At 36.9% G+C, this 27,011-nt stretch overlaps 3 protein-coding genes across 8 annotated transcripts in view; 2 read left to right on the top strand and 1 right to left on the bottom strand.

Moving 5' to 3' along the window:
* Positions 1–6,769, top strand: part of slc44a5b (solute carrier family 44 member 5b) — a 51,634-nt gene extending 44,865 nt beyond the window's left edge. For 3 of the 5 annotated variants that reach the window (XM_067414060.1, XM_067414059.1, XM_067414062.1), the window contains 6 exons: positions 950–1,053; positions 1,233–1,306; positions 1,664–1,734; positions 1,885–1,973; positions 3,792–3,876; positions 5,671–6,769. In XM_067414060.1, the coding sequence (XP_067270161.1) occupies positions 950–1,053; positions 1,233–1,306; positions 1,664–1,734; positions 1,885–1,973; positions 3,792–3,876; positions 5,671–5,795 (548 nt within the window). In that variant the 3' untranslated portion in view covers positions 5,796–6,769. Of the gene's footprint in view, positions 1–949; positions 1,054–1,232; positions 1,307–1,663; positions 1,735–1,884; positions 1,974–3,791; positions 3,877–4,197; positions 5,169–5,670 lie in introns of those variants that run through there. The other 2 variants (XM_067414061.1, XM_067414063.1) reach the window with 1 other exon arrangement.
* Positions 6,770–6,847: 78 nt separating this feature from the next.
* Positions 6,848–14,365, bottom strand: LOC137038981 (LIM/homeobox protein Lhx8). Its single transcript, XM_067414067.1, has 8 exons — positions 14,102–14,365; positions 13,286–13,426; positions 13,036–13,157; positions 12,731–12,951; positions 9,269–9,369; positions 9,004–9,099; positions 8,687–8,849; positions 6,848–7,002 (listed from the first exon to the last, which is right to left on the bottom strand). Exons 1-8 carry the CDS (start codon positions 14,165–14,167, stop codon positions 6,929–6,931), a joined length of 984 nt encoding a protein of 327 aa, XP_067270168.1. The 5' UTR covers positions 14,168–14,365; the 3' UTR covers positions 6,848–6,928.
* On the top strand, positions 13,762–26,691 carry LOC137038979 (glutamate-rich protein 3-like). Of its 2 annotated transcripts, none has more exons than XM_067414064.1 (12): positions 13,762–13,847; positions 18,183–18,276; positions 18,502–18,627; positions 18,944–19,015; positions 19,108–19,236; positions 21,229–21,396; positions 22,394–22,591; positions 22,698–22,875; positions 24,443–24,629; positions 25,442–25,653; positions 26,019–26,186; positions 26,288–26,691. In XM_067414064.1, exons 1-12 carry the CDS (start codon positions 13,819–13,821, stop codon positions 26,689–26,691), a joined length of 1,965 nt encoding a protein of 654 aa, XP_067270165.1. In that variant the 5' UTR covers positions 13,762–13,818. The 2 variants fall into 2 exon arrangements, with proteins under 2 accessions (XP_067270165.1, XP_067270166.1); XM_067414065.1 differs by lacking the exon at positions 13,762–13,847 and adding an exon at positions 17,126–17,338.
* The last annotated feature ends 320 nt before the right edge of the window (positions 26,692–27,011 follow it).

The following is a 27,011-nucleotide window of genomic DNA, read 5'->3' as shown; positions in this document are numbered from 1 at the left end:
TGCTGCTTGAGCATAAACAGTATCTGCAAAGTTACAGCGCTGAAAGTTCAATGCAAACGGAGATATTGTGTTTTAAAGTTATGGCAGTTTATTGCCTACAAAAATGGCCGGTTTGGACTACAACGAGCTTCTTTCTGGGTTGGTGACATCCTAAACCCTTGCTAGTCACCTCAGATGACTTCAGCCAATAAAAATACACAAAACTTAATTTGGCCGTCTAACTAACCAATCTAAGCTTTTCGGAGGGATGGGCTTCATAGAAGCAGGAAGCAAACGAGCCGTTCAAAGGACAGTGGAGACAGCGGTGTGGAATAAAGATAAAATATAAGAAAAACAGCGTTTAAAAAAAGAAGTATTAAGACATGTTATACTGCACCTCATAAACACAACCACGGAACCACCCCTTTAAGCTGCACAACTTGAACAGTACATTGATTGATAATGATAAGAAATGTTTATTGAGCACCAAATCAGCATATTAGAATGATTTTTGAAGGATCATGTGACTGAAGTCTGGAGTAATAGCTGATGAAAATTCAATCTTGCCATCACAGGAATATATTACATGTTAATATATATTTAAATTGTAATAATATTTCACAATATGGCTGTTTTACTATATTTTGATGCTGTAAATACAGCCTTAGTGAGCATAAGAGACTTCTTTCATAAACATTTTAAAAAATCGAACACTTTAATTTACAGTGTCCTTATTACACGTTATATGCAGTTAGTTACTGTAGTAATAACTATAAATTATGTATAATTATATGCAATTAACCTTATCCACACCCTAATCTTATCCTTTAATGATCATTACACAGTACTTAAATGCATAATTACACTGTAACACGGTAACTTTCAGATAAAATGTAACAAAAAGTAGTGTGTATGAGTATAGAATGCATTGTGAATAATGATGTTGCTCATCGTTCTGTCTTTGTCGCAGGTGCTCACAATGCATTTACACGCTTCCTGCTGTGCTGCCTCAAATGCTGTTTCTGGTGCCTTGAGCACTTCATCAAGTTCATGAACAGGAATGCTTACATTATGGTGAGTCACCCCACTTTTTTTCAAGGTACAGGCATTTCATAACTTTATTCTATGTATAACTACATAACAGAATTGCCTTTTGAGTGCAGATACCTTTAAAAAGTTTAATTTAAGTATGAAAGGCAATGTTAAAACCTGAGTTTTGGAGGCGGACCGACTGATCTTCTTTTTTTCTTCAGGTTTCAATATATGGGAAGAATTTCTGTGCCTCGGCGCGAGACGCTTTCTTCCTGTTAATGAGGAACGTTATGAGGTAAGACTCACAGCTGAGCCATTTATAAAGTCATCAAGATGTTAAGCTGCAAGGACTTTCTCTTACTTACAAAATTGGTTTGTTATTTTGACTTTCCAGGATGTTGCTATGATATGTATTTTTCTTGCTACAGTATTATTAAAGGATTATCATTTTTGTAAAGCATAATTTCGAATTAATACAAGTCGGACATGAAAAACAAAATTGTCACGCACAACTTGTATTTGGATAAATATTATCAATTAAATTGTGAATTGCCTAAATATTCCATATAATTAAGTATCTAATTTATGTAAAATTTCGAAGACTAAATACGACTATATACAGCATCTTTGTGTTGTGTGTGTGTGTGTCTAGAGTTGCTGTTCTGGACAAGGTGACCGACTTCCTGCTGTTCTTGGGCAAACTGCTGATCTCAGGGAGTGTAGGTAAGTCAACTGTTTCGTCTAGACAAGGAATACAGACATGCAGACTGCCTTCTTACACACATATATTAAACTTGAAACAAACGAATTATTGTGGTCACATTGTTTGCATGCTCTTTTTATTTGCTGATGTTGTGAATGTTTTTTTTAAAGGTGTCCTTGCGTTCTTTTTCTTCACCCGCCAAATACCAGTTATCCAGGAAGAGGTGCCATCATTAAATTACTATTGGGTCCCTCTACTGGTGAGTGAAAGCATTACAGCTTGCTTATGTTGTAGAAATGATGCTTTTATTTGTTGTTAAAGTGGTTCCTCAGATTTCATCCTTCTGCAGTCTTCAAGACTGATTTAATAATTAATAGATGAATATATGTAAAATAATTGATATATATAAATGATATATAAGATTCTAGTATGCCTAATAAGACCTTGATTAGCGGGGTTCAGGTGTGTTTAATTGGGGTTGGAGCTAAACTCTGCAGGACAATGACCCTCCAGGAGCACGACTGGACACCCCTGCTGTAGACTGCGCGAACGCACTCTTTTACTGGAGAGAGCGAAGTAATAAAGTAAACTGAATGGTTTAAATTCTGTTTTACATCTCATATACACATTTAGATTAAATATGCAACTCTCATTAATGGACTTAAGCACTGAAACATATTATCCAGAAGTTAGATTTTTTATCTATTAATTAAAAAAGTAATATTTGTAGTGGATGTGCTAAATTAGACAATTATTTCAACTGCAAGTTTAAATCAGTTTCCATTAAAAGTATATAAACATCTTAAAATCTATGTTTACCTTACAGGCAAAACTGCATGCATCTGATTTATTGAAAGCAATTCAAATATTACTAGGCCTGTGGAAAGATTGAGAATAACTCTTCTCTGAAAACTTTCTCTGAAATGCATTTTATACCATTTTGATTTAGCCTATTTATTCTAAAACAAGGCAACACTCATTTTTAGCAATGTAATGTAACTGCACAGTCCTCATCTCATATTTTCCTCATGTCTTGTACCATTAAACATGGCGTCACATGGATGGAAATATGCATGGAAATGCAGATGGGGTTATTCAGAGTAAAACTAGGCGTTGTAATGAACATGAATTAAAAAAGTGATGTGCACAGATAAATCATTTCTCATAAACATACAGAGGTTGACAGTAACTAAGTACATTTGCTTGAGTACTGTACTTAAGTACACTTTTTGAGTATCTGTACTTTGCTTGAGTATTATTTTTTCTGGAAACTTATGACTTTTACTTCACTGCATTTTAAAGACAAATATCGTACTTTTTACTCCACTACATTTCTATCAAGGTCGAAAGTCGTTTCTGTAGCAGCTCTGAAAGTCGGTGGATGATTTTTTCCTTTTTTTAAAAGTTTTGTTGTTGTTGTTGTTGTTGCAGACAGTCTATCAGTAATCTCTCTTATAGGGTCATATACATTTTCCCAACATTTTTTGAATACTAATCAGTTCATAGCAAAATGGAAGAAGACGGTTCTTAGGCACAAGTGTGTGCACCCATAGCCATACTTTGAAAGTATGTTTCAGAAAAAAAAAACACAGATTACTTTAGTTGGCATACACTTAATCCATGTCTTATAAAATATTAAAAATATAAACGTCTGGGAGAAAGAGAAGAGTAAAGTTGGGAGAATATCGGAAGTGTATCACTGTATTGGATCAGTGCATTCGGCCTTAAAGTGACAGCAGCTTTATAAAGAGCTTTGTAACTTTTCTACAAGTATTTAAATGAGTTTAAGTTAGTCGTATGCTAGTATGTCAGATGGAGCGTCACTGACTGGCTTAAACCATGATGACAGTGTACATTTATACAACAATAATAAAATAATGCATTGGCATAAAAAAGGAAATTTACTTTGATACTTAAGTACTTTTGAAAACAAATACTTCTGTACTTTTACTTAAGTAAAAATCTGTTTTTACAACTTTCACTTGTAACGCAGTAATATTTGACCAGCAGTACTTTTACTTTTACTCAAGTAATAGAGTTGTGACTTATTTCTGTTGTAATCTTTTTTTCCACACAGACTGTGATATTTGGATCTTATATGATTGCACACGGATTCTTTAACGTCTATGCGATGTGTGTAGATACATTGTTCCTCTGCTTCTGTAAGTACACCTTATTAAATCTGCAATATTCCCATACTGGTATGTGTGTTTGGTAATATATGCTGAACATCATGATGTTTTCATCTTAAATGCATACCCACTCGTCATTCTTTACCTTTCCTCATCTTATCTGTGCACGACTTTGATCTTTTCTGTTCTTAATTTATAATCCTAATGTGATCTTCTCAAACTGAAAGACTACTCACTAACTACTCACTATTTCTTGTATCCCTTTTTCCTTGCAACACTGCCTTTTCCCTTGCAACACTGTCTTCACTCTTCCATTCTTCCGTCATCTGATTCGCCCGGGACGCCCTTCAGGTGAAGATCTTGAAAGGAACGATGGCAGTCCTTCCAAACCGTATTACATGCCTCCAGGCCTGCACAGGATACTTAACAAAAATGATCAAGCAGGCAAAAAGTATGCTGTGTCCTGAAACCGTTACCTCAGTGGGACGTGAAGAACAGCGGTAGTACTGTAGCACGCTGCATCTCTCCCGCAGCAGAGCAAGGCATTCTGGGAAATGCAATCAGGAGCCGATAGCATTTATAGAAGCGATCACCTCTCTACACTCTGCGCTGATACTGACTGGCTCTTGCTGTGCTTTTTTCCTATACTTTTTCCCCATTTCATTTCTTTTTGCTGATATTCTGTCCATCATTGCCTTACACATTGTTTGTCTTCTGAAGCAAAGTAACTGAATTAGAGTCTGATAATATTCTGGAAACTAATTATGAAAGCAAGTTATTCTATATATTTATTCTCTAATAAGAAAAGATCTTGTATGTTGCAGTATCCTTCTCTATCTATACAACCCTTTGTTTTCATGTAATTTCTGGTTTATAAGCTCATGCGGTACATAGGGTGTGCATGTGGATGGATTTATTCTCAGTCCATGTGCCACATGATTTTAATATAAACTTTGTCATAGTCTAATGGCAAATTGTATTGTATTGGAGGATTCATAATAGATGCAGTGTATATTCTCTTTTAACCATGTTTTGATATAATCTATGAATTTCCAGGTGTTCTGATGGCAGTATTTAGTAAATGTGCCTAGTTTAAAAGGAAGAGCACTGCTCTCCTTTGGTTTTTTGCAATCAATCTGCAAGTTTTTCCAGTTCAATTTATAAAAGGAACATAAAAGCCATTTTTTGTAATTTTGTAATATGTAGACAGGTTTGGTGCTGCATCTACTCTGTGAAGTTCAGTACAAGTTGTCTTTTAATGGGGGAAGATTTTGTAAAATACAATGTTTTTTCCATTTAGAATAAAGCTGAACTAAACATTAGTAATGGTTTGACTGTTATTTTTATTTTATTTTTGCAGTATGCTGACAAATATTATCAATATTATTACATTATGTGTGTGTGTGTGTTTACTGTTGTTGTTTTTTGTTTGTTTTGTAAATATGAGGGAAGAAGAAAACACTATTTGGTTATGGTATTTATAAAAAAAAAACCTATAGGTTTTATTTTACTATGCAAAAATTTACATTCACTGCAACATAATCAGTTATTAATATTTCATTAGGTCTCTTGGTTTTGCATGCGTTCATAATATATTTTTGTATATCAGCTAGGCAAAAATTATGCCAGCAGAATTTGTATGTTTCCTTTACCTTTATCACATTTTTTATAAAGGGTAAAGATGTCAATTTTCCTAGGCCGGGTGTCACTTCAGTTAATGTTTCCTTGTATCCAAATATCCAGGATTGCCTTTGATTGCAACCAAAATCCCATTAACGATTGGTTGGTAATTGGCATTAACGTTGGTTGTGCTTCTGTTCTCAGTGCTTGATCTGGAGAAGAACGACGGCTCAGCAAGCCGCCCTTATTACATGGGCAGCAGCCTGCGAGCCATCCTCAACAAGAACAACCAAAAAAGACCAGAGGAGAAAAAGAAACAGAGAAAATAAAAGGAGCAACCAACAAAAAGCCACTGACATAAAAAAACAGACACTGCCAATTGTTATTCTGTTTCCTGACCATCAGCTGCTTTAAGCAGTATTCACTGATAGGGGTTCACTGATTCTTGTCTTTTATATGACCATTGCATTCTGTTAGCACCCGTTTGGGGTGAAACTGCCACTTTTCTCATATTGAGAAAATGACCAGTAACACATTTAATTGCTTTTCACTAGATGAACTTTCTTCAACTTTTATAAATGGCTGTTTTGTACTTGCAGTTCAGCTGAAGTGCCTTACTTCAACATGCCGTTAACAGATCTTTAACCTCAACCACGTTGATTTGAGCCCTTTTCTGCTGTGCAGAGCTTTAAACTCTATTTATTCCTTCATTAATGCTCTTGTTCATCCATCCAACTGTATTTCTCATCAGATCAATTGCTCTCTAGCAGTAGGATGTTACACCCCTCGTTCCTTTAGTGATTTCATTGTCCCTTCACACTTCATTTTAGCCAGGGACTTGAATTTATGTTAATAACACCTTGATATGAACGTGTGCAGAATATTGGTAGTTATTTTATGTGGACTAATTTCTCGTATTTTGATCGTTTTTCTTCTTCCATTTTTACAAATCACCTTCCTTTACATTTGAAAGGGATATTTCTTCAAATATTTGAGTCAAAATGTATTCTTTACCATTTTTATGTTAAGAACACTTGAATGTGAATGCTAATACAGTGAGTGCATGTGCTGAAATGTTATTCAACTCTCATAATTCATTTAAATTGTATTATTTCTTAGTTTAACACTTGTCTTATCATCTTATTAGCATGTAACTTTATTTAATTATCTTTTTACAGTGTGGTAAATGTTTATATTATTTTTGTGACCATATATTTTGCTACTTTACAATGCATAATAACATTGTATGATGTAATCCAAATGCATGCAAGGATCAATTTGGAAATAAAGCATTTCATATAGACACATGACTAGTTATTTTTACTTGGACCAGATGGGATGGAAACAAAACGCACATTAATAAATGAAAACATACAGTTGAATACATTTAGTACAAAGGTATTAGTTGCATACATATTGTTATAATAATTAGCACAACATTTACAACTACGTTGTTAAATGTTTAGCTGCTGCCGATTGGTAGATGTGTTGATTGGTGGGACAGTATGGGCTGATAGAGTAGAGATGGTGTGTGAACTGGAGATAAAAGAGAAACAGCAATTAACAAAATCACAGAGGAACAAATTGATGTCATCCTGACACTAGATACATTTCACAGACATGTTCACAGGTCTTTCAGGTTTCCAGTTTTTTGAGTCTATAAAATTGTTAGGCCCAAGACAAGTTTCAACTCTCTGAGGTCCAAGACAAGTTTCAAATATTTGGGTCCAAGTCAAGTTTCAACTGTTTGAGGTCCAAGACAAGTTTCAAATCTTTGGGTCCAAGTCAAGTTTCAACTCTTTGAGGTCCAAGACAAGTTTCAAATCTTTGGGTCCAAGTTAAGTTTCAACTGTTTGAGGTCTAAGACAAGTTTCAACTCTTTGAGGTCCAAGACAAGTTTCAACAGTTTGAGGTCCAAGTCAAGTTTCAACAGTTTGAGGTCCAAGTCAAGTTTCAAATCTTTAGGTCCAAGTCAAGTTTCAACTGTTTGAGGTCCAAGTCAAGTTTCAAATCTTTGGGTCCAAGACAAGTTTCAACTCTTTGAGGTCCAAGACAAGTTTCAACTCTTTGAGGTCCAAGACAAGTTTCAACTGTTTGAGGTCCAAGTCAAGTTTCAAATCTTTGGGTCCAAGACAAGGTTCAAATCTTTGGGTCCAAGTCAAGTTTCAACTGTTTGAGCTCCAAGACAAGTTTCAACTCTTTAGGTCCAAGACGAGTTTCAACTCTTTAGGTCCAAGACGAGATTCAACTGTTTGAGGTCCAAGTCAAGTTTCAATTCTTTAGGTCCAAGACAAGTTTCAACTCTTTGAGGTCCAAGACAAGTTTCAAATCTTTGGGTCCAAGACAAGTTTCAACTGTTTGAGGTCCAAGTCAAGTTTCAACTCTTTAGGTCCAAGACGAGTTTCAACTGTTTGAGGTCCAAGTCAAGTTTCAAATCTTTGGGTCCAAGACAAGTTTCAAATCTTTGGGTCCAAGTCAAGTCTCAACTGTTTGAGGTCCAAGTCAAGTTTCAAATCTTTGGGTCCAAGACAAGTTTCAAATCTTTGGGTCCAAGTCAAGTTTCAAATCTTTGGGTCCAAGTCAAGTCTCAACTGTTTGAGGTCCAAGTCAAGTTTCAAATCTTTAGGTCCAAGTCAAGTTTCAAATCTTTGGGTCCAAGTCAAGTTTCAACTGTTTGAGGTCCAAGTCAAGTTTCAACTGTTTGAGGTCCAAGTCAAGTTTCAACTCTTTAGGTCCAAGACGAGTTTCAACTGTTTGAGGTCCAAGACAAGTTGGATAAATCTTTGGCTAAATCAATTTTGAAATATTTGAATTAACCGATTGCTTTTCAAATTAAATGACATGAAGATACCATCACAATGTATCTACATAGTTTTTTTTTTTTGCGCCATTCAGTCTACAATGAAATCCTGGTTCATATTGACCATTGAATCAGTGAGTTTTTGACTCCACAACAGCTGCAATCGGATCATTCTGATTCGTGAGCAAATTTTTTAATGCAATATTGAGAACCAATTCAATAGGTTCGTTTGAAATCCGCTCGTTCGTGAATCAAACATCGCTATTGTGTCTCGGATTAGGTGTCAGGTGGTGATTTCTTCAGTTCAAAATAAGGAGGATAGATATGTCTTTGCTTTTCCATTTGCAGTTTTCATTAATATTCATTAAAAACAGTACATTCTTCTAGTATTTTTGCTCGATCAGAACACTCAAATCTTACCATCGATGCAGATGCCGTGTAAGGCTGTAAGCATGGATGTGTCCGGATAATGCAGTTCATTTAGGTTGGGAACCACCTGGAGTGATGACAAACCTGCCGATATTCCTGAATGAGGGGTAGAGATGTGCTTCTTATGACGGGCACGGCAGTTTTGAAACCAGACCTGACCAGAAAGAAATTTGAAGAAATTACTTAGACAACAGACGCATTCTCTTCTGTTGCCACATATGGTAGCAAACAGTAATGGTAATTCTTTTATGTTACACATTTATAACAGCTCAATTTCGGCACTTTAGAAATTGCTATAGAAATGTAACCTGAATGACTCGTCGGGTAAGTCCAGTCTGTTCAGCAAGCCTCTGAAGTGTCTGTGCGTCTGGGTTATTGTCCTGAGAAAACTGAGCCTGCATAACCTGCAAGCCACAAACAAAATAGTGTCAGCAGGATCAGAGTCAGTATGGGAATGGGAAATCTGTACAACATAGCAGGGATGCTTTCATTGAACTCATTTTATTATGTCTCATTTCAAACCAGAGAAGTATGTGGGACATATTGAACAATGTGAGTGGTGATTTAGTTTACCTGTAGCTGGTCAGAAGTAAAACTGGTACGTGCTCTTTTCGATGCCTTTTGATTTATGTCACAACCTATAGGCAACGCACCATCAGGACAAATGGTTTTGCCTGGAATAATAAAAGGTAAAGCATAGGCGTAATTATTTTTCAGACTGCGCATGCTACAAACTAGAACACAAAACTGCTTTTTCATCAAAAGATGTTTTGGTCTGTTTTATTTTACCCAAACTATGTCTATTTTAACCCTTTTAAATAACAGTCTGAGGAATATCATTTTTGAAATAGAACAATTTACTAAACCTTTAGACAAATTCTAAAAAAAAAGAAAGCCATACTGCATGTGTCTTATTTGATACATTAGGCTTTAATTGCTCATATACACTCACCTAAAGGATTATTAGGAACACCTGTTCAATTTCTCATTAATGCAATTATCTAATCAACCAATCACATGGCAGTTGCTTCAATGCATTTAGGGGTTTGGTCCTGGTCAAGACAATCTCCTGAACTCCAAACTGAATGTCATAATGGGAAAGAAAGGGGATTTAAGCAATTTTGTGGCATGGTTGTTGGTGCCAGACGGGCCGGTCTAAGTATTTCACAATCTGCTCAGTTACTGGGATTTTCACGCACAACCATTTCTAGGGTTTACAAAGAATGGTGTGAAAAGGGAAAAACATGCAGTATGCGGCAGTCCTGTGGGCGAAAATGCCTTGTTGATGCTAGAGGTCAAAGGAGAATGGGCCGACTGATTTAAGCTCATAGAAGAGCAACTTTGACTGAAATAACCACTCGTTACAACCGAGGTATGCAGCGAAGTGTTTGTGAAGCCACAACACGCACAACCTTGAGACGGATGATGGGCTACAACAGCAGAACACCCCACCGGGTACCACTCATCTCCAATACAAATAGGAAAAAGAGGCTACAATTTACACAAGCTCACCAAAATGGGACAGTTGAAGACTAGAAAAATGTTGCCTGGTCTGATGAGTCTCGATTTCTGTTGAGACATTCAGATGGTAGAGTCAGAATCTGGCGTAAACAGAATGAGAACATGGATCCATCATGTCTTGTTACCACTGTGCAGGCTGGTGGTAGTGGTGTAATGGTGTGGGGGATGTTTTCTTGGCACACTTTAGGCCCTTAGTGCCAATTGGGCATCGTTTAAATGCCACGGCCTACCTGCGCATTGTTTTTGATTGGTTTGACATTGTTTCCATGTCCTTACCTTTATGACCACCATATGGAGTTGCCTAAAAACGTGGGGGAGAGGATGCTGGTGTTGTCTGTTCGCTGCTTCTCCACCCAAAATCAAGTTAACTGTACAATTAGATTTCGATTTAATTTTATTTTATTATGTTTGTGACTAGTCAAACAGTCAGAGCTACAATTGAAACTGTTGCTGATTGCTGGCAGCCACTGAGAGGGCGTTGTTCGCCATTCTCCACTGCTTCTCCGCCGTTTTTGTTTGAATTGTTGCGGTTGGTTCTGGTTTGAAGGACATTTGATGTTGCTCGCTCCGGCTGCTCTGGCTCTCTTCTGGCTGTCGGCTGCTCACTGGTGGTCTCCGTTGGGCTTTATCTGCAATGTGGCTGAGGTTGCCAGTTGATTGGCGGCGTTTGCACTGGGCTAGCGTCATCAGCGTCCGGCATGATGTTGAGATGTTCCGCTTCTCGACTGCGTCGCTGTTACGTCTTGCATTGCGGCCGTGGAATGGCTTGGATTTCTGTGCCGACCCTGGTGTGTCCACAGAAGTGCCCGGAAAATTTGCCTTCTGCATGGAGCTGCAGCGATCCCCTCCATCTGGTCTTCAGCTGCACGTCGTGCCTTAGCAACGTCATCAGGACACTGCCGAATTGGGAATATGTAGCAATAGAGCCTCTAGCACTGTGAGAAATGTAAAACATGGAGTGGACCCCAGTGTACTGTGAAGCTTACAGAGACATCAGCTCTGTTTTCTGTTCAGAAAAGCTTTTATGTGTTGATTGTTTGTATTATTTTATATTGTTACTTTTGAATTTTTTGTTATTTTTCCCTTTTCCACTGTTGCACTTTGAGATTCTTGGAATGAAAAGTGCATTATAAATAAAATCTATTATTCTTATCTATTATGTACCCATCCTCTGATGACTACTTCCAGCAGGATAATGCACCATGTCACAAAGCTCGAATCATTTCAAATTGGTTTCTTGAACTTTACTGAGTTCACTGTACTAAAATGGCCCCCACAGTCACCAGATCTCAACCCAATAGAGCATCTTTGGGATGTGGTGGAATGGGAGCTTAGTGCCCTGGATGTGCATCCCACAAATCTCCATCAACTGCAAGATGCTATCCTATCAATATGGGCCAACATTTCTAAAGAATGCTTTCAGCACCTTGTTGAATCAATGCCATGTAGAATTAAGGCAGTTCTGAAGGCGAAAGGGGGTCAAACACAGCATTAGTATGGTGTTTTCCTTATAATCCTTTAGGTGAGTGTAGTATGATACAGGAGACTGTGGAGCTCATATTTGAAGAGGAAAAATGCCTAATTTGTATTCAGGGGCCAAAACTGAGCAAAAATATGCGATTTGGTGCAGATGCTCAAATTTATATGACCAAATAAAATGAAATTCTGATAGTTTGGATCTTTATAACAGTATAGCAGACTACTTGTATAAAATGCATATAAATATCAGTTGTCACTCAGCTGTCACTTGCATTTAAAAGACATCTAATAGCCGTCCAAACACAGCCATATGACATATGAGGACACAAATCTATATAATTACATGGGTATGACATAGGTATTACAAGAGGGGGTGAAATATGAGGACATTGGCCATGTCCCCACTTTTCAAAATGCTTATAAATCATACAGGATGACATTTTTTTGAGCAAGTAAAAATGCAGATTGTTTCCTGTGATGGGTAGGTTTAGGGGTAGTGGCAGTGTAGGGGGATAGAAAATACGCTTTGTACAGTATAAAAATCATTACGCCTATGGATTGTCCCCACATTTCACAAAAACAAACGTGTGTGTGTATGTGTCTAGTTTAACCCTGTAGATCCTGACATATATTAAATAACGGGATTCTATTCATAAGGAAAAGAATTTGAAATGGGACAGTTTACCGAACCTATATATATATATATATATATGTGTATATATATATATATATATATATATATATATATATATATATATATATATATATATATAATATATTGCTTGTTTTTATAAAGAAAACATATTCTTATGTTTACTTTATAAAAACAAGCAAAAAGACAGACGCATACCACAACTAGAAGATGGACTTTTTTAGAAGTATATCAATCAGATGACAGAAGGCATAGTAGATTGTGTACAAGCATTTTTTTCTGGAAACGTTTTGATCATATGATAATTTAGAGGATTTATAAATCTGCATATCAACTTTATAGAGTTTTAAAGTGTGTCCCCTGTATGCATGCAGGCAACTCACCTTTTTCAGAGGCCCCTTTGAGTTTCTCCTGCATGCTGTCATAATGCATTCGACACAACAATCGTTGCCCAACCAAAGCAAACTCCTCGCCTGTGGACAGCTGCCTCTTACAGGAGAAGCACGAGAAGCATGCCAGGTGGTAAATGTTTCCCTTCGCCCTGCGTACCCAGTCTGTGGATTGAACTGTTTCCTCACAGCACGAGCACCATGTCCGATACCTCCTGTCAAACAACCATAATTATGTTTGGATTAGGTTAAATACATACTGAACCTTGTATGCATATTCTGTACATCTTCAGAAGTACCTGAAGTAATCTAGTTTGCAGAAGACTTCTCGCCCTCTAACATAGCACGTTGTGTGACCGCTCAGAGTGGTTTGACACACACTGCATGAAAGGCATCGCACATGCCAGCACAAGTCATTTACCTGCATTTAACAATTACCAGTTGTAAGAAATTGCATTACATTAGGATCAACATTAGAATCAAGCAGCATTTAAAATTGTAAATTCAATGAATACTACATATTTTTAAAGGGACAAAAATCCTTCTCACCTTAAGGAGATACCTATCTAGGATATCATCTCTACACCCCGTGCAAACAACTTTGCCTTGGAAATCATCCGATGAATTTGCTTGGGGTAAAGCAGATGGAGAAGCCGGATCTAATCGGTCATTCAAGATTTCTGATGCACTCTGTAGAATCAGAAATTATATTTTCAAGCATACAAAAAAAATTGCTGCCTTCATTTTTTTTTTTTTTTTAGGAAGGCTACAATCAACTTGGGTGTTTAAGTTACATTAAACTAACCTTTTTTAAACGAGTTAAACCTTGTATAATTTATAAATAAACCTAATTTATGAAGAAAATATTAATATATTTGTTATTGGTTCAAAACAATTGAAAATTATAGCCTAGACTATTTAAACATTGTACTTCTGTGAATATAATTTTAATACGCATATCAAATGTATAAAAAGAAATTGCATTTCCCCCGCCAATTTTTTATTTTTTTATTTTTTTTAATCACGTTCACTTGAGGAGGTGACCATAACAAGATCGAGCTCGTGCCCTTATTATTATTTGGATGTGTGTCGTTACACCAGCAAAGCATAGGTAGGTTATTGTAATTATTTAGTGGTGTGTAGTTTTTATATCACACATATCACAAACATGTTAAAACACTTTCAAATTTTACGCCAAAATACAGTTTGCGAGTGTCGAGAGATAACGATAACCAATGGACCAAAAATATGACCCTATACAACATTATAACGTTAACATGCCTTACGTTATATCACTGACTGAAAACATGGTTTATCGATGGCTGTAGGTTATGGTCAAGCAAAAAATATATGTAATATATTTACCATACAGACGTCGCTTGTAACTTCTCTGCACTTGTTGGTAAAATCCTCACTGCGACCCGTAGACATGATGACTGTGGTGAATTCTCTCCGGATTTCCAAAGTCCCACTGAAACTGCCTTTAAATGTACGCGCTCCATCCCATAAACATCAACCACTCCATGACACCATGACAACCGCGACAATTAGCCTGCCAAAACTACATTTAGACTTCAAGAATTTCAGTCATTATTAAAGCACGTCCGACTCTTGGAGGAGGCTAATGGTTGTCTGTGCATGTATTATGTACTTGAAATCAGCATTATGGGACTCGGGAAAAGGTTTACACATAATGCCTTAACCCCAAACGTATCAATTACGTATGCCAATCAAAACCTCTGAAGAATCAGTCGAAGAAGAGAATTGATTTATTTAATAACAGCAATTAAAAGCACACGTTTGGCACAAACGCGCAACCAAAGCGACCCAAAGGTGAAGAGGTCTCATTAAACTCTTGACACTTAATTGCCGCGATTTCAAGGCGGGTTCTTTTCTTCTTTTGGTATAATTCATGGGAAATGTTGGAAATATTTCTTCCGAACTGTGCACAGACCACATCACACAGGGGGGTCATTTTTTTCAAAAAATCAATTTATCATTATTACGCGTAAAGCGCTTTGTCGTCATTTATTTGTTGTTCCAGAACTAAACAATAGGCGTTTGGCCTAAAGCAATTTCCGGGAATTGAAAATGAGTGTTTTAATTTTAATCGTACGCTACCTATGTAATTTTAAGTCTTTATAAATATGCACCAAATGACAGTTATGTTGACAGACATGTTTTGAATGACAATATTGTAAAATATAATATAATAAAGAGCCTATTATTTTATACTATTATTTATTTCCAGAGGGCTAATAAATATTTTCTGTTTTTTTTTTTTTTTTTTTTTTTTTTTTTGTCAAATCCTATAAAAGTTTATGGGGTCTCTTTTAATTAATTAATTAATTAAAAAAAAAAAGAGAAATCAGCAAATGTGCCCAATGGCTGATTTATGTTTACTTAATCGTGCAGGTGTTTAAACAGATGATGAAAACTATAATAATAAAAATAGATTTTATTTGTAGATTTAGCTTTTGTAGTGGGTTTGACATTAGCATCTGTTTTCTTTTTGTATTTGTATTTGAGAGGCATGGAGGCTGTAAGGTTTTTGTGTATGTTTTTGTAGGCTATATTATTTATATATTTTTTTAACAAAGTTTACCATTGTAAATTCTTGTCTGTGTGCTGTGATGAGGCTTTCAGCCTGTGTGTTTTGAGTCAAGGCCAAGGGATGTCGTGATTTCTTCAGGACTGCAGTGTCTGTCTGTGTGTCCAATCAGAGATTTGTGGAAAAATGCCCTAATCAGGCAGTGATTGCCTTCTCCACAATCACAGCATAAATGTCCAATCTAACACTGATTGCTCTTGCTGCAGTGCCACCCACTACACACCAAAACACTGCGACAATCCCACAGATGCCATCCGACTCACACATGCATGACACACACGTTGTGTTTTCATGTTTTATGGGGACTTTCCATGGACTTAATGCTTTTTAAACGGTAAACCCCATCCCCTAACCCTACTCCCAAAACCTATACTGCTCATCACAAAAAACTTTATGCATTTTTACATTTTCAAAAAACACAAGTCTGATTTATGACCTGTTTTCCTTTATAAGGAACAAAGAAAAAATGTCCAAAGATATTGTCATCTTTGTGGGGATGTCCCCATAACGTATGGTATACCTCGAACACACACACTCTTACTTACACACACACACACACACACACACACACACACACACAGTCATACTGGTTTCCATATTTTACTGGGACTTTCCATAGTCATACTGATTTTTATACTGTACAAACCAACCCCCTACTCTAACCCTACCCCAACACAGAAAACTTTCAGCATTTTTAGAATATCAAAACAATAAGTATGATTTATAAGCTAAACCAAAATATTACATTTGGCCCCCACAACGTAGGGAATACCAGCCAGCCACACACACACACACACACACACACACACACACACACACACACACACACACACACACACACACACACACACACACAGTCTGCATGCTTTATAGAGACGTGACGCATCGATAGATGACCAAAACCAATGATAAAAATGCACAGACAGCGTGCTCATAATTTCTGTGGTACAGTTAGAATTTGAAATTGAATAAGTAGAGTAATTTGGAATACGAGAGCAGGCTACTACATGTAGGCTTATCCAGGAAAATGGCAACAAAAAAAGAAAAAAAATGATCATGCAAGTGTTCCTTGTCAGTAAGTTGATTCACTTCTACTTCAAATTATAATTTTATTTGTCACATAAACAACTTCTCAGTACATGCAATTAAATGCTTTTTACAACCCTCTAGCCTACATAGAATAAACATGGAACATGGAAATAGAATAAATAAAAACAGGCTAGGGATAAAAAAGAAAAGAGCAAAAACAGAAGAAAATTACAATAAGAAAATACTAAGAAAAATACAAAAAAAAAATTTTTTTTTACATTGCTTAATATACATTTTGTTCTTCTTTTCTCTCTCTCTCTCTCTCTCTCTCTCTCTCTCTCTCTCTCTCTCTCTCTCTCTCTCTCTCTCTCTCTCTCTCTCTCTCTCTCTCTCTCTCTCTCTCTCTCTCTCAGGGGAGACAATCTCCAGTGAAAACACTAGAGGGCGTCAATGTACAGTCTTAAGGCTCATCGTAACTTGAACTTCGTTAATTATCCCCACGTTAGGTCTAATAAAAAAAAATCTACAAAACCATAACATCTGACAAACACAAAATGTTACAAAGCTACACATGACATAATTATTTTTTTATTGTTCAACCTTTCCATTTCAATCTAATAATAAGCCTTGTATTTTATTTACATCACAGATATATGTTCACGTCCATTTTAATTGTAGACGTGTATCAATATTAACTTATGTATAATATCGTATTTAAACAAAGCACAAAGAATGCGTAGAGTTATTGGCATCGTCACGTGATTCACCTTGGCAACGCAGTCTGTCATCACCAGTTCCGCCGCGCGCGAGGAAAGGTGTTGAGTATTCAGAGCTGGGCAGACGGGATGCACACATAGTTTTAATGACCCCTGGATTAAAGAAAGCTATAATATCATCCCTTCGTTGCTTTATTCATATCAAAGATCACTACGCGCCGACAAAATGAGTCATCTGAACCCAGGGTGAGTAAATAAGCTAGACCAAGTTGCAGTGTTGACTGAAATGTAAATGATCTAACTTAGATGTCCTGTCGTAGACTGCCTTTTGCATTACCAATCAGTAGGCATAATAATTAAGAATTTTAAGCTTTATTTTTTATGGCATGACACTATATGACCAAATCTTGTTACTGTGGAGATGAAACAACAGCAATAGATCAACGACTCCTCAATGACAGACAATATTGTTCATGCGTAACCTAACTGAATGTTGTTTATTTGTTGAGCATACCCAACATATCTAGCTGTCTACTAAACATATGTCTGAAATTATAATTAAGACAATTCGTTAGATTGAAGTCTAATTAGATGTATCCCATATGTTCGGGTTGTCTTGCACGTATACATCATGTTTTATTTCTGAACAATTTTAGAGAGAGATATGAATTCAGTGGGGGGCCATGGGTTAAGTGTGCTATCCTTCCACACTCAATTCCAACAGAAACCAGACACCGGTAATGGTATCTACCTGGCCTGAGGATTGGTGTGCAGGTTGTGTTGTCTTCTTTACAAACGCTTGGGGAAATCAAATCTGTATCGGAAAAAGCCAGGCAGACAAACAGTCGAGCATTTCCAAGACTACACTTGACACAGATGTAGAGTGTTCACCTCAAGCTGAAATCCTTGGCACTGCTGGCCTTGAGGATCACTGAATCATTCCATCAGCCCAGTCAGGCCCGTCCTTACATTACAGCTCCATGTTGCCTGGAATGAGTTATATGTATGTTTTAATGTGCCCGGTAGAAGGCTGGTTTCTACTGAGGGATTTGTTTTTATACACTGTTGATAAAAGTCTTTGTCTATGTAGTCTTCTTTCAGCTTACAATAGCCTAACTGACAAACATCTGACTGGATACTTCAACAATGTGAGAATACGAAGACATCTTCAGAAAGTTGGGCTGGTAAGAAAATAAGGATGTAATGTATCATTGGGATTAACTTTAATCCCAAGAAGTTACAATATTTACAGACTAACATCATCTCATATATGAAACACTCTGTTATACAAGTTTAAAATAATTAGCATTATCATAATGATCACTTGTTAAAGGATGAAAGGAATAGCACTTTTTATGTTATACAAGATCAGATGCTTCAGTCATTAAATGCAGGTGCATGTGCTTCAGATCACCCGGAGCGGACGGATTGTTCCTGATAAGGAGTACAGGCACAAGCTGATCCAGCGAACGCATCAGAGACATGTGAGAGAGTGTCTGGCTCAGGCCATCTTTCACAAGGTGCTAGATATGGAGGTGAGAGCATTATGCAGTCCACAGGTGCTTTATCAGAAGCTCTATTAGCCCTAGACTGTTGTGTTGTGACTAAAATAAAATATCCTATTCACGTACAGTAGTCTATATTCATCTCATTGTGTAATACAAATTAAAAGATACATAAGACAAAAACATTGGGACACAATTTTATAGACCTTTGTGCTACTCACATAATCAAATTAAATTTATGAAGTAAGGTATAAATATAGATACAAACTATGTAAATAGATCCTGTACTAAAGCAAAAAAAAAAGTATTTTCTATATGATATTTCATTTTTCCACTGTTTATTCAGCGCCTTCATCAAACCGAGATCAAGAAAAAACTTGAGGAATTTGCCAGGAGGGAACGAATCCACAAAATAAAGGCTTGTCATTTTTACAAAACTCTTTTCAGACTCAAACTGGCATTGCGTTGTCATAAGGTACATTTTGTGATTCAACTTTTTGCACATGTTAGGCTGAGCGCTCCAAGAGATATGAAGATGAACCAATGCTGATGCTGTCACCTCGGCCACCAACAGGGCCAAAGATCTCGCACGCACAGCATTCTGGGCCGGAGGGAGAGCATTCTGAGTCAACAGAATCTGTGAGTGGCCCATATCAGTTAATAATGGTTAAACTAACCATTTCCTTTCAGTTTACATACCGTACAGTTAAAGGATTACTTCAGAGATTTAGCATTAAGTTTTGTATTTAAACTGGCTCATTAACGTAGAAATGTGAAAATATTTTTAAATTTGGTGCTTTCTAGACTGAGAAAAGACAGAAAATGTATTTTTGTCTCATGGGGATGAAAAACAACAACTCCCAGAATGCACTTGCTTCCCTGCCCTACGAGGCCACTCCCAAAGCCACCGATACTGAATTACTGGATCCTTTGCCCACCACGTTCATTTTCATAAAATCATTTCAGTTAGAGAACAGACACTATAATTCAAAACATGTGTCTGTTCAATATAATGTGAGTGAGCCGAACGAGAGTCACGGCACAAACGCAGCAGGAGTCGGATTACATGCATCACTAGAGAACTTTTAAAGGAATTAATTTGAAAAGTTGAAACACTCACTTTGCTCCGCCGCTCTGGTTACATGAATGCCTGCAGCTGTCCGAGCCGAGCGCTGTGAGTGAGATCCCACTTGTCATGGACGGGTAGCTCCCTCTAAGGGCTGTAGTCTTTAGAAAAAATCCTCAGATGACGCTTAATTACGATATTTGGGCCATTTGGAGTTTTTTTTCCCTGAAATGAAATATCTAAATCTCTCGTCTCAGGGGGATATAAGGTGGGGAAGCATGATCATTCGAATATACTCCCGGGTTTCTACTGATACAAAGCCATATGCTAAATCGCTGAAGTAACCCTTTAACAGTTACCACCCACAATGAAGTGCACTTTAATTCTATATTACAAATGACTGTTCTCTCTGTGATGTGCTGTTAATACATATTCTGGCACTTTTTCAAAAAGATTTTATGAATTTTATATGTGCTTTATGTTTATTCTAAATAGATACCCAGCTAATGGTCACTGAATCATAGATTCAGATCATTTGTTTGCTCATCAGACTCTGACATGTTGTGAACAGAAAGTGATAGGAAATGATGTGGTGGTTTCCATCATGGGTGTTTGCCTGTTGACGTTTTTGGCGCCTGGAGAGTTACTGCTCCAGCAGATTGATGACACATGATCTTTATTGTTTGGTCTGGTTTCTCTAGATACCTGTTTTCAAATTCACATGCTAAGATCCTAGTTATACTAATTTAACTTCTATTTATAAAAATATTCTACTTTAAGTAAAAACTTAAAGGCCATATTATGTAATTTTAAAATCTCTTGATTTTGTTTTTGGGGTCCATCGAATAGTTTTTCATGCTTGAATGTTCAAACAAAATTTTCACGTATTTCACCTCTTTTCCTAGTCTGTCAGTAAAGCTCTGTTCAGTTCCTGTCTCTATGAAACCCCTCCTTACGAAAAGTGCAGTGGTCTCTGATTGGTCAATCACTTTTAGCGTGTTTCGGAAATGTTTCAATACACGCAACTCAAGCAGGCCCTGGTGGAAATTATTTAAATGAGGAATATTGTGACCTTTATGTTCCAAGAAGAAAACTTAAGACTACAATCAAGGCGGTTCAGGAAGTGCAGAAACAGTGCATACTGTTATAGAGAATATCTCCCTTTGACATAGAGTTTGTGCTTTGTAACTTTGCAGGCCCTTTTCATACCTAAACAGCAACATCACACACTGAAGAAAGCTGAAAATGTAAAAAAAAAAAAAAGTATAACAGGTGCTTTTTGATGAAATTTTGTGAAGTTATATATATATAACTGTGAAGTTTATATATATATATATATATATATATATATATATATATATATATATATATATATATATGCATTATCACTCTTGTTATGCATTTTATATATATATATATATATATATATATATATATATATATATATATATATATATATAAAAAATGCATAACAAGAGTTACAGTAGTAACTCTATCTACTTTCTACTCTTTTCTACTATTTAGCATATTTAAAATTTGGTAAGTGAGTTGTCTTACTCCTGTAGCCGAGTTCCTCGAGGCCCAACACGGCTCCAGGGAAGATGCAGAGGCCTGTTCGACTCAAGCCCCTGAGCAGTAATAGTGCCACAGCCTCTCTGAAGAGAACCTCCCCTCGACACAGACCCCCGGACCGGGACTCCTCTAATGACACCGATCAGCCCCTCAGTTACACGGTGAGACCATCCTGAGCTCCTGATATTTAAATGCTCATTCTCTGGGTTTCACAGACAAAACTTAAGCTAGTCCTGGACTAAAATGCATGGTTTAGCTGTTTTAACTCAAAGCAACTTGCACTGACATATCTTAAAATATATCAGTGCCATTGTTTTCTCTCAAGATGCACACTGGGCCATTGCATGTCCCTTACAAATACAGCGCAAAATCACACTCAGACAACAATATTACTCATTTGCTTATAGCTCAGCTGAAGTATCAAAGACCAACATTTTGTGTGTTCCTGTAGGAAAGAAAAATACCAAATTATATGCCAATTTTTTATCCCGATTACTTCTAGAGAGAAATAAGAATAAATGGTGAGCAAAAATTGTATCAGATTTATCTAATAATCTCACATGTATCTCACCTAGTGTTTCAGAAAAGATCTCAAGTGTCTGAAATTGTTCTCAGATTAGCAAATACCAAAATCTATTAAATCAAAAGTAAGAGATATAAATATTTCTCATAAAATTATCCAAACTTATCAAAGCTATGATATTAACATTCATTTTAAAACATTAAATTAATACTATATTAATACTTTAATTCAGCAAGGACACATTAGTGACAGTAAATACATTCATAATAATATAATATAATGAATAATTTGTGGAAATAAAAAAAATCCACTAAACTATTACGCAGCACTGTATTTTGACTAAATAAATGCAGCATTGTTGAGGAAAAGAGACTTCTTTAAAAAAACACATACCAAAGTCTATGAAATCAAAAGATATTAAATATAAAAAATTATCATAAAAGCTATGATATTCACATTAATTTTATAATTTCATTTTTTAATTAATTTTATTTTAAGTCAACAATTTGTTTGTTTATTTCTTATAAAACTTTGGTTCTTCTAAAAATCTGTATAAGAAGTCCAAAAGGTCTCCAGGGCTTTAAAAAAGCAACCTCAGAGCAATACAAATTTTATCTCTCTGGATTGTTTTATAGCTGGACCGAGACGCCATGAGACATTTGACCATGACAGACGGCACTAGCACTGTCTCGCCCTACCGTCTTCCTGTCATTAACAACTATGTGACCCCTGTGCCACCACTCACAAAGAAAAAAGATAGAGGGCCGAGAACAAACGGCACACTCAGGGGTCGAAAGTTAAGACCCACTACAGCACCCACAGCTGCTACAGAGGTCAGTATGTTGAAGTTATTTACTGAGTATTCAGGGATATGAAGGTTGACATAGCCATTAAAATAAATCTTCGCTCACATATATTCTGCTACACCTCTTTCTGCAGCCGTCTTCTCTCCAGAGGACATCAGCCCAGACAAAAGTGTCAGTAGGCATGGTGTACTTTGGGAAAAGTGTTCACCTGTCCCATGATTTGATGGACCTCAGAGATGAGGTCAAGGTCTTCCAGCAGCACTGCGGAGGAGAGAACCTCTGTGTCTACAAAGGAAAGCTGACAGAGGGAGGTAGGTCCCTGTACACATGTGCTTTGTAATTCATTTCTTAAGGACACCGTGCATTCAGTTTCACTACTGATCTCAGGGCTTTTGATAATGAATGGCTCTTACTTGGCAGTGTTGCATATATTAGAATATATTATGCATATATTATGTGATATATCTCCCCTTTGATTTTAAAGGGGGGGTGAGTTTTAGTCAATCTCATGTCAATCTTGAGTACCTATAGAGTAGTATTGCATCCTTTATATCTCCGAAAAGTCTTTAGTTTTATTATATTTATACAAGAAAGAGGCTGTACCGATATTGCATTGAGAGTGTCTGAAAGCTGTGACATCCTCAAGCGTGGAAAAGAAAACGTTACCCTAATAAACCATGGCTATCAATCAGATTCAACTAATACAAATAGGATCCAGAATCAGATCCGGAGGCTGAAATAAATTGAACAGGAGAGGAGAAGCAGCAACAGCAGGACGTCCGTCTCTGTGATATGTAATGTACTGTATTTAGTAGCCTGTCAACATTTGTGTGGGTTTGCTCGTGGTTTATGATGACATGATTTGGTTTATGGACTATTGTATGCGACTAAACCTTATCAGTAGCAAGTAAAACGGTTTTGCACATCAGACTAGTGTAACGTTATACAGAGAACAACAATAGAGTAACCGTTAGCGCATATGAATGAAGAAGCACGCTTTGTGAGAACGTCCCCTAGGTTTATGTTTGGGGTGGTTTTACAATAAACAAACTGACACCTCTATTGGTCAGCTAAACAAATGTATTTAAACACACCATAGATTGCATGCTCCATTGATAAATTAACTATACACGATCATGTTGTTTACTGATGTTTACTTACGCGACGATAGCCAACATAGACATTTGAAGCAGTTTTACTCACCGCCTGCTTCCAAAGCACGACGTGAACCTTTATCACTGGGACCGCTCCGTCAAAAACACACTTCTTTGGTAACATTGTTAATATCGTGAAGTCCTGTGACAGCAGTGACCGTGGAGATCCACTTTTGCGACACGACGGAAGCGTGATGTTATGGCGCTTCTCGTCATTTCTGCGTTCAAATCGGTTTAAATGCAGCGCTGCCTTCCCGGAATGTAATGCGGGCGCGTTAAAGTCGCTTGATATCACCCATAGGAACAAAGTGGAGCGCGGCGCGACAGAAGTGTTGCACGGACGAGTGAATCTGCACCTTGAGAGCAGTGTTTATGGGCGTGCATTTCCTCTCTCGCTCTAGTCACGCACGCGTGCACCCTTCCGGGAGAAGAGCCCATACGGCCCATACAAGGACATTCCGCCCCGTTGGCGTCAAGCGGACCCATACTCGAAAAAAACTCTCCGAAACTTGTGAGAAACCGGAAGGAGTATTTTTGACACAGAAATACTCCATCAAACGTCCAACATTAGTTTTTGAAACTTTGTCTGTGTTTAGGATGGGAATCCAAGTCTTTAACAGTGTAAAAAGCTCAGTATGCATGAAACAGTATTCCTCCCCCCCCCTTAAGACACACTCATCAAAAGCTAATCAAAATGAACTTTTTTGTCTACCCTTACTTGTAGAAGTGTTCCAATTTGTGTCAAGACGTCACCAAGGATTTCCCTTCAGTCTTACATTCTTCCTGAATGGCCTGCAAGTGGATAGGCTCAGCTCCTGCTGTGAGTTCAAACACAGGAAAGGCACCCGACTCGGGGGCAGACATGGACACTTTGGATTTTGCGGTGTGGAGGGAGCGTCTCCTTGCTACAAGTAATGATAAAATATTTCTATATTTTAAGTGTTGAATGTTAAAACGAAGAAGATACTTTCAATATTAGAACTGTATTTGTTTGACAATTTTTATACATTTTTGAAGAGGAACAAACAAAGCTACAAGTATTACATTTTTACATATTAAGATTTTTGGAAGAATCTAAGTTTAAACACTCTTAGATCATTGTATAGTATGGATAATAATAATTTTGGATCAAGTTTAGTGATAGAAAAAAAACATTTATATCACACACAAATGCATTATTATTCAAAAGTTTGGGGTCAGTATGATTTCTTAATTTTTTTAAAAGAAATTAATACTTTTATTCTGCAAGGATGTAACAATAAAGAGATTTACTCTAATTCAATTTTAATTTACAACTTTTTAAACATGTATCCACAAAAATACTAATCAGTTTTCAGCATTGATAATAGGCATATTAGTATGATTTCAGAAAAATCATGTTACACTGAAGACTGGAGTAATAGCTACTGATAATTACGATTGTCACAGGAATTAATTACATTTTAACATATTAAAATAGAAAACAGTTATTTTAAACTGTAATATTTCACAATATTAATGTTTTATAGTATTTTTGACTAAGCTGCAGCCTTGAGGACAAGAGGCATATTTCAAAAACCTTTATAGAATCTTACTGAGCTCAAACTGTTGAACAGTAGCATTATATCGACCGCCACACTTCCTTTTTTTATTATTATACCACCACACCACCTATTATATAATTACCCTATTTATATTCAGTCCATTACGATGCATTATGGTTTTGTCTGATGTAATTCATCAGGTGTATTATTGCCATGGGCTTGGATAAAAAACCCACCCCTCCTCAAAAAAGAGTGAAAGAGGAGCTGCCCACCTCCAAATCCCCTGATGCTAAGGAGGCCACAGATGTGGAAGAAGACATAGACACACATTCTAATGCAGTGCCTGACACACCTCAGGAAATGGAGACAGAGCTTAATGGAGAAACAACAGTGAAGAAAAAGACCAAAGATGGTACAAACTCCAAAAAACACAATCCACAAATACATTTGTGAAACGACTTGTAGTGATATAGTCTTTCTGTTCTCAAGACTCAGCTAATTTCTGCAATTCTCCCGCTGATCGTCTTTGGCTACTCAAACTACCTTGCCATGCATTAAGGCAATATAGACACATATTCTCTTCTGTGCAGATTTGTAACAACACCACAGTTTTTTGGAACTTCTTAATCATTGCCCAGATGGTGGAAATGGGAATTTCTAATGCTTTAGCATTTTTATTACAGCCACTTTCTATTTCATTTTCTAAGTTCAACAATATTTTGCTGCACAGTATAATATTGCATCTTTAAATCATATTTATTTTATGCTCTCCTATAGACTATGAGGAAGACTTTGAGGCAGATGATGAAGGGCCTGTTGAAGATGGTGATGAAGTAGAGGAAAAGACACCTTCTGGTGCCAATGGTGAAGAAAAAGAGACTAGGGATGAAAATTACATCAATGAAGTGAAAAGCGATTCTGAATGTGATGACGACAGTATGTCTAGTTAGTATTTCTATATGCTCAATTTTTTCAACAATATTTGCCAACATCTATTACAGATTGTTTTCTTAACCCCTAATATATTGTTTGTCTTCTTCCTTCAGAGGTCAAAAGGCCATCATCTGTCTCATCTGGAAGAACATCCAGCTTGTCCAGCAGCGACAATGACAACAGTGAAAGAGAAATTGTGGAGGACTCCAAAGAAGTCACCACTGCTAATGTTCCAGAGGAGAGCTTACATGCAGAAGACCTCAACACAGCTGAGACCAAACCGGAGGAGACAGAGGTCACAGAGTCCAGCGACATTACATTACCTCAAGCTGCAGCGGAAGACTCTGGGACACAGGATAGTCCAGGGGATGGCATGAAGAAGAGCGACCTGGAAATGTCAGAAGACACAGACAAGAAAGAGGGAACTGAAGGTGAGCAATCTGGGGAGCATGCCAAACCTGAAGATAAGCCACAAGAGAATGAGCCGGAGAGAGGTGAGTGTCTGCATGGAAACTAGTGCTTTGTGCCTGTCATCATCAGACATTTTGTGTTTGTGCATGTTGGCTTTTTCAACATCAGAACTGAAGGGCCTGTTTTTTATTCACAAATAAACTGTTTGATTGCTGCAAGATAAACAAAGTGTTTAGTTACTTCACACATCATTTTTAATGAAGCTGAAATGTAATTTGTTTGATGTTAACATATTTTCCCCTATCGCAACTTCATAAGCGGAGTCATCTATTTTACATTTTTGCACAATAGCACATAAATGTCACACTTGAGCTTTAACTAATTAGCAAATTTTGAAAACATGTTGTCTGAAATAGTTTACTTGCA

This window comes from Pseudorasbora parva, chromosome 13, assembly GCF_024679245.1.
Source record: "Pseudorasbora parva isolate DD20220531a chromosome 13, ASM2467924v1, whole genome shotgun sequence".
Classification (NCBI taxonomy): domain Eukaryota; kingdom Metazoa; phylum Chordata; class Actinopteri; order Cypriniformes; family Gobionidae; genus Pseudorasbora; species Pseudorasbora parva.
The sequence above is the reverse complement of the archived record's forward strand: the minus strand, read 5'-3'. Positions and strand labels throughout refer to the sequence as shown.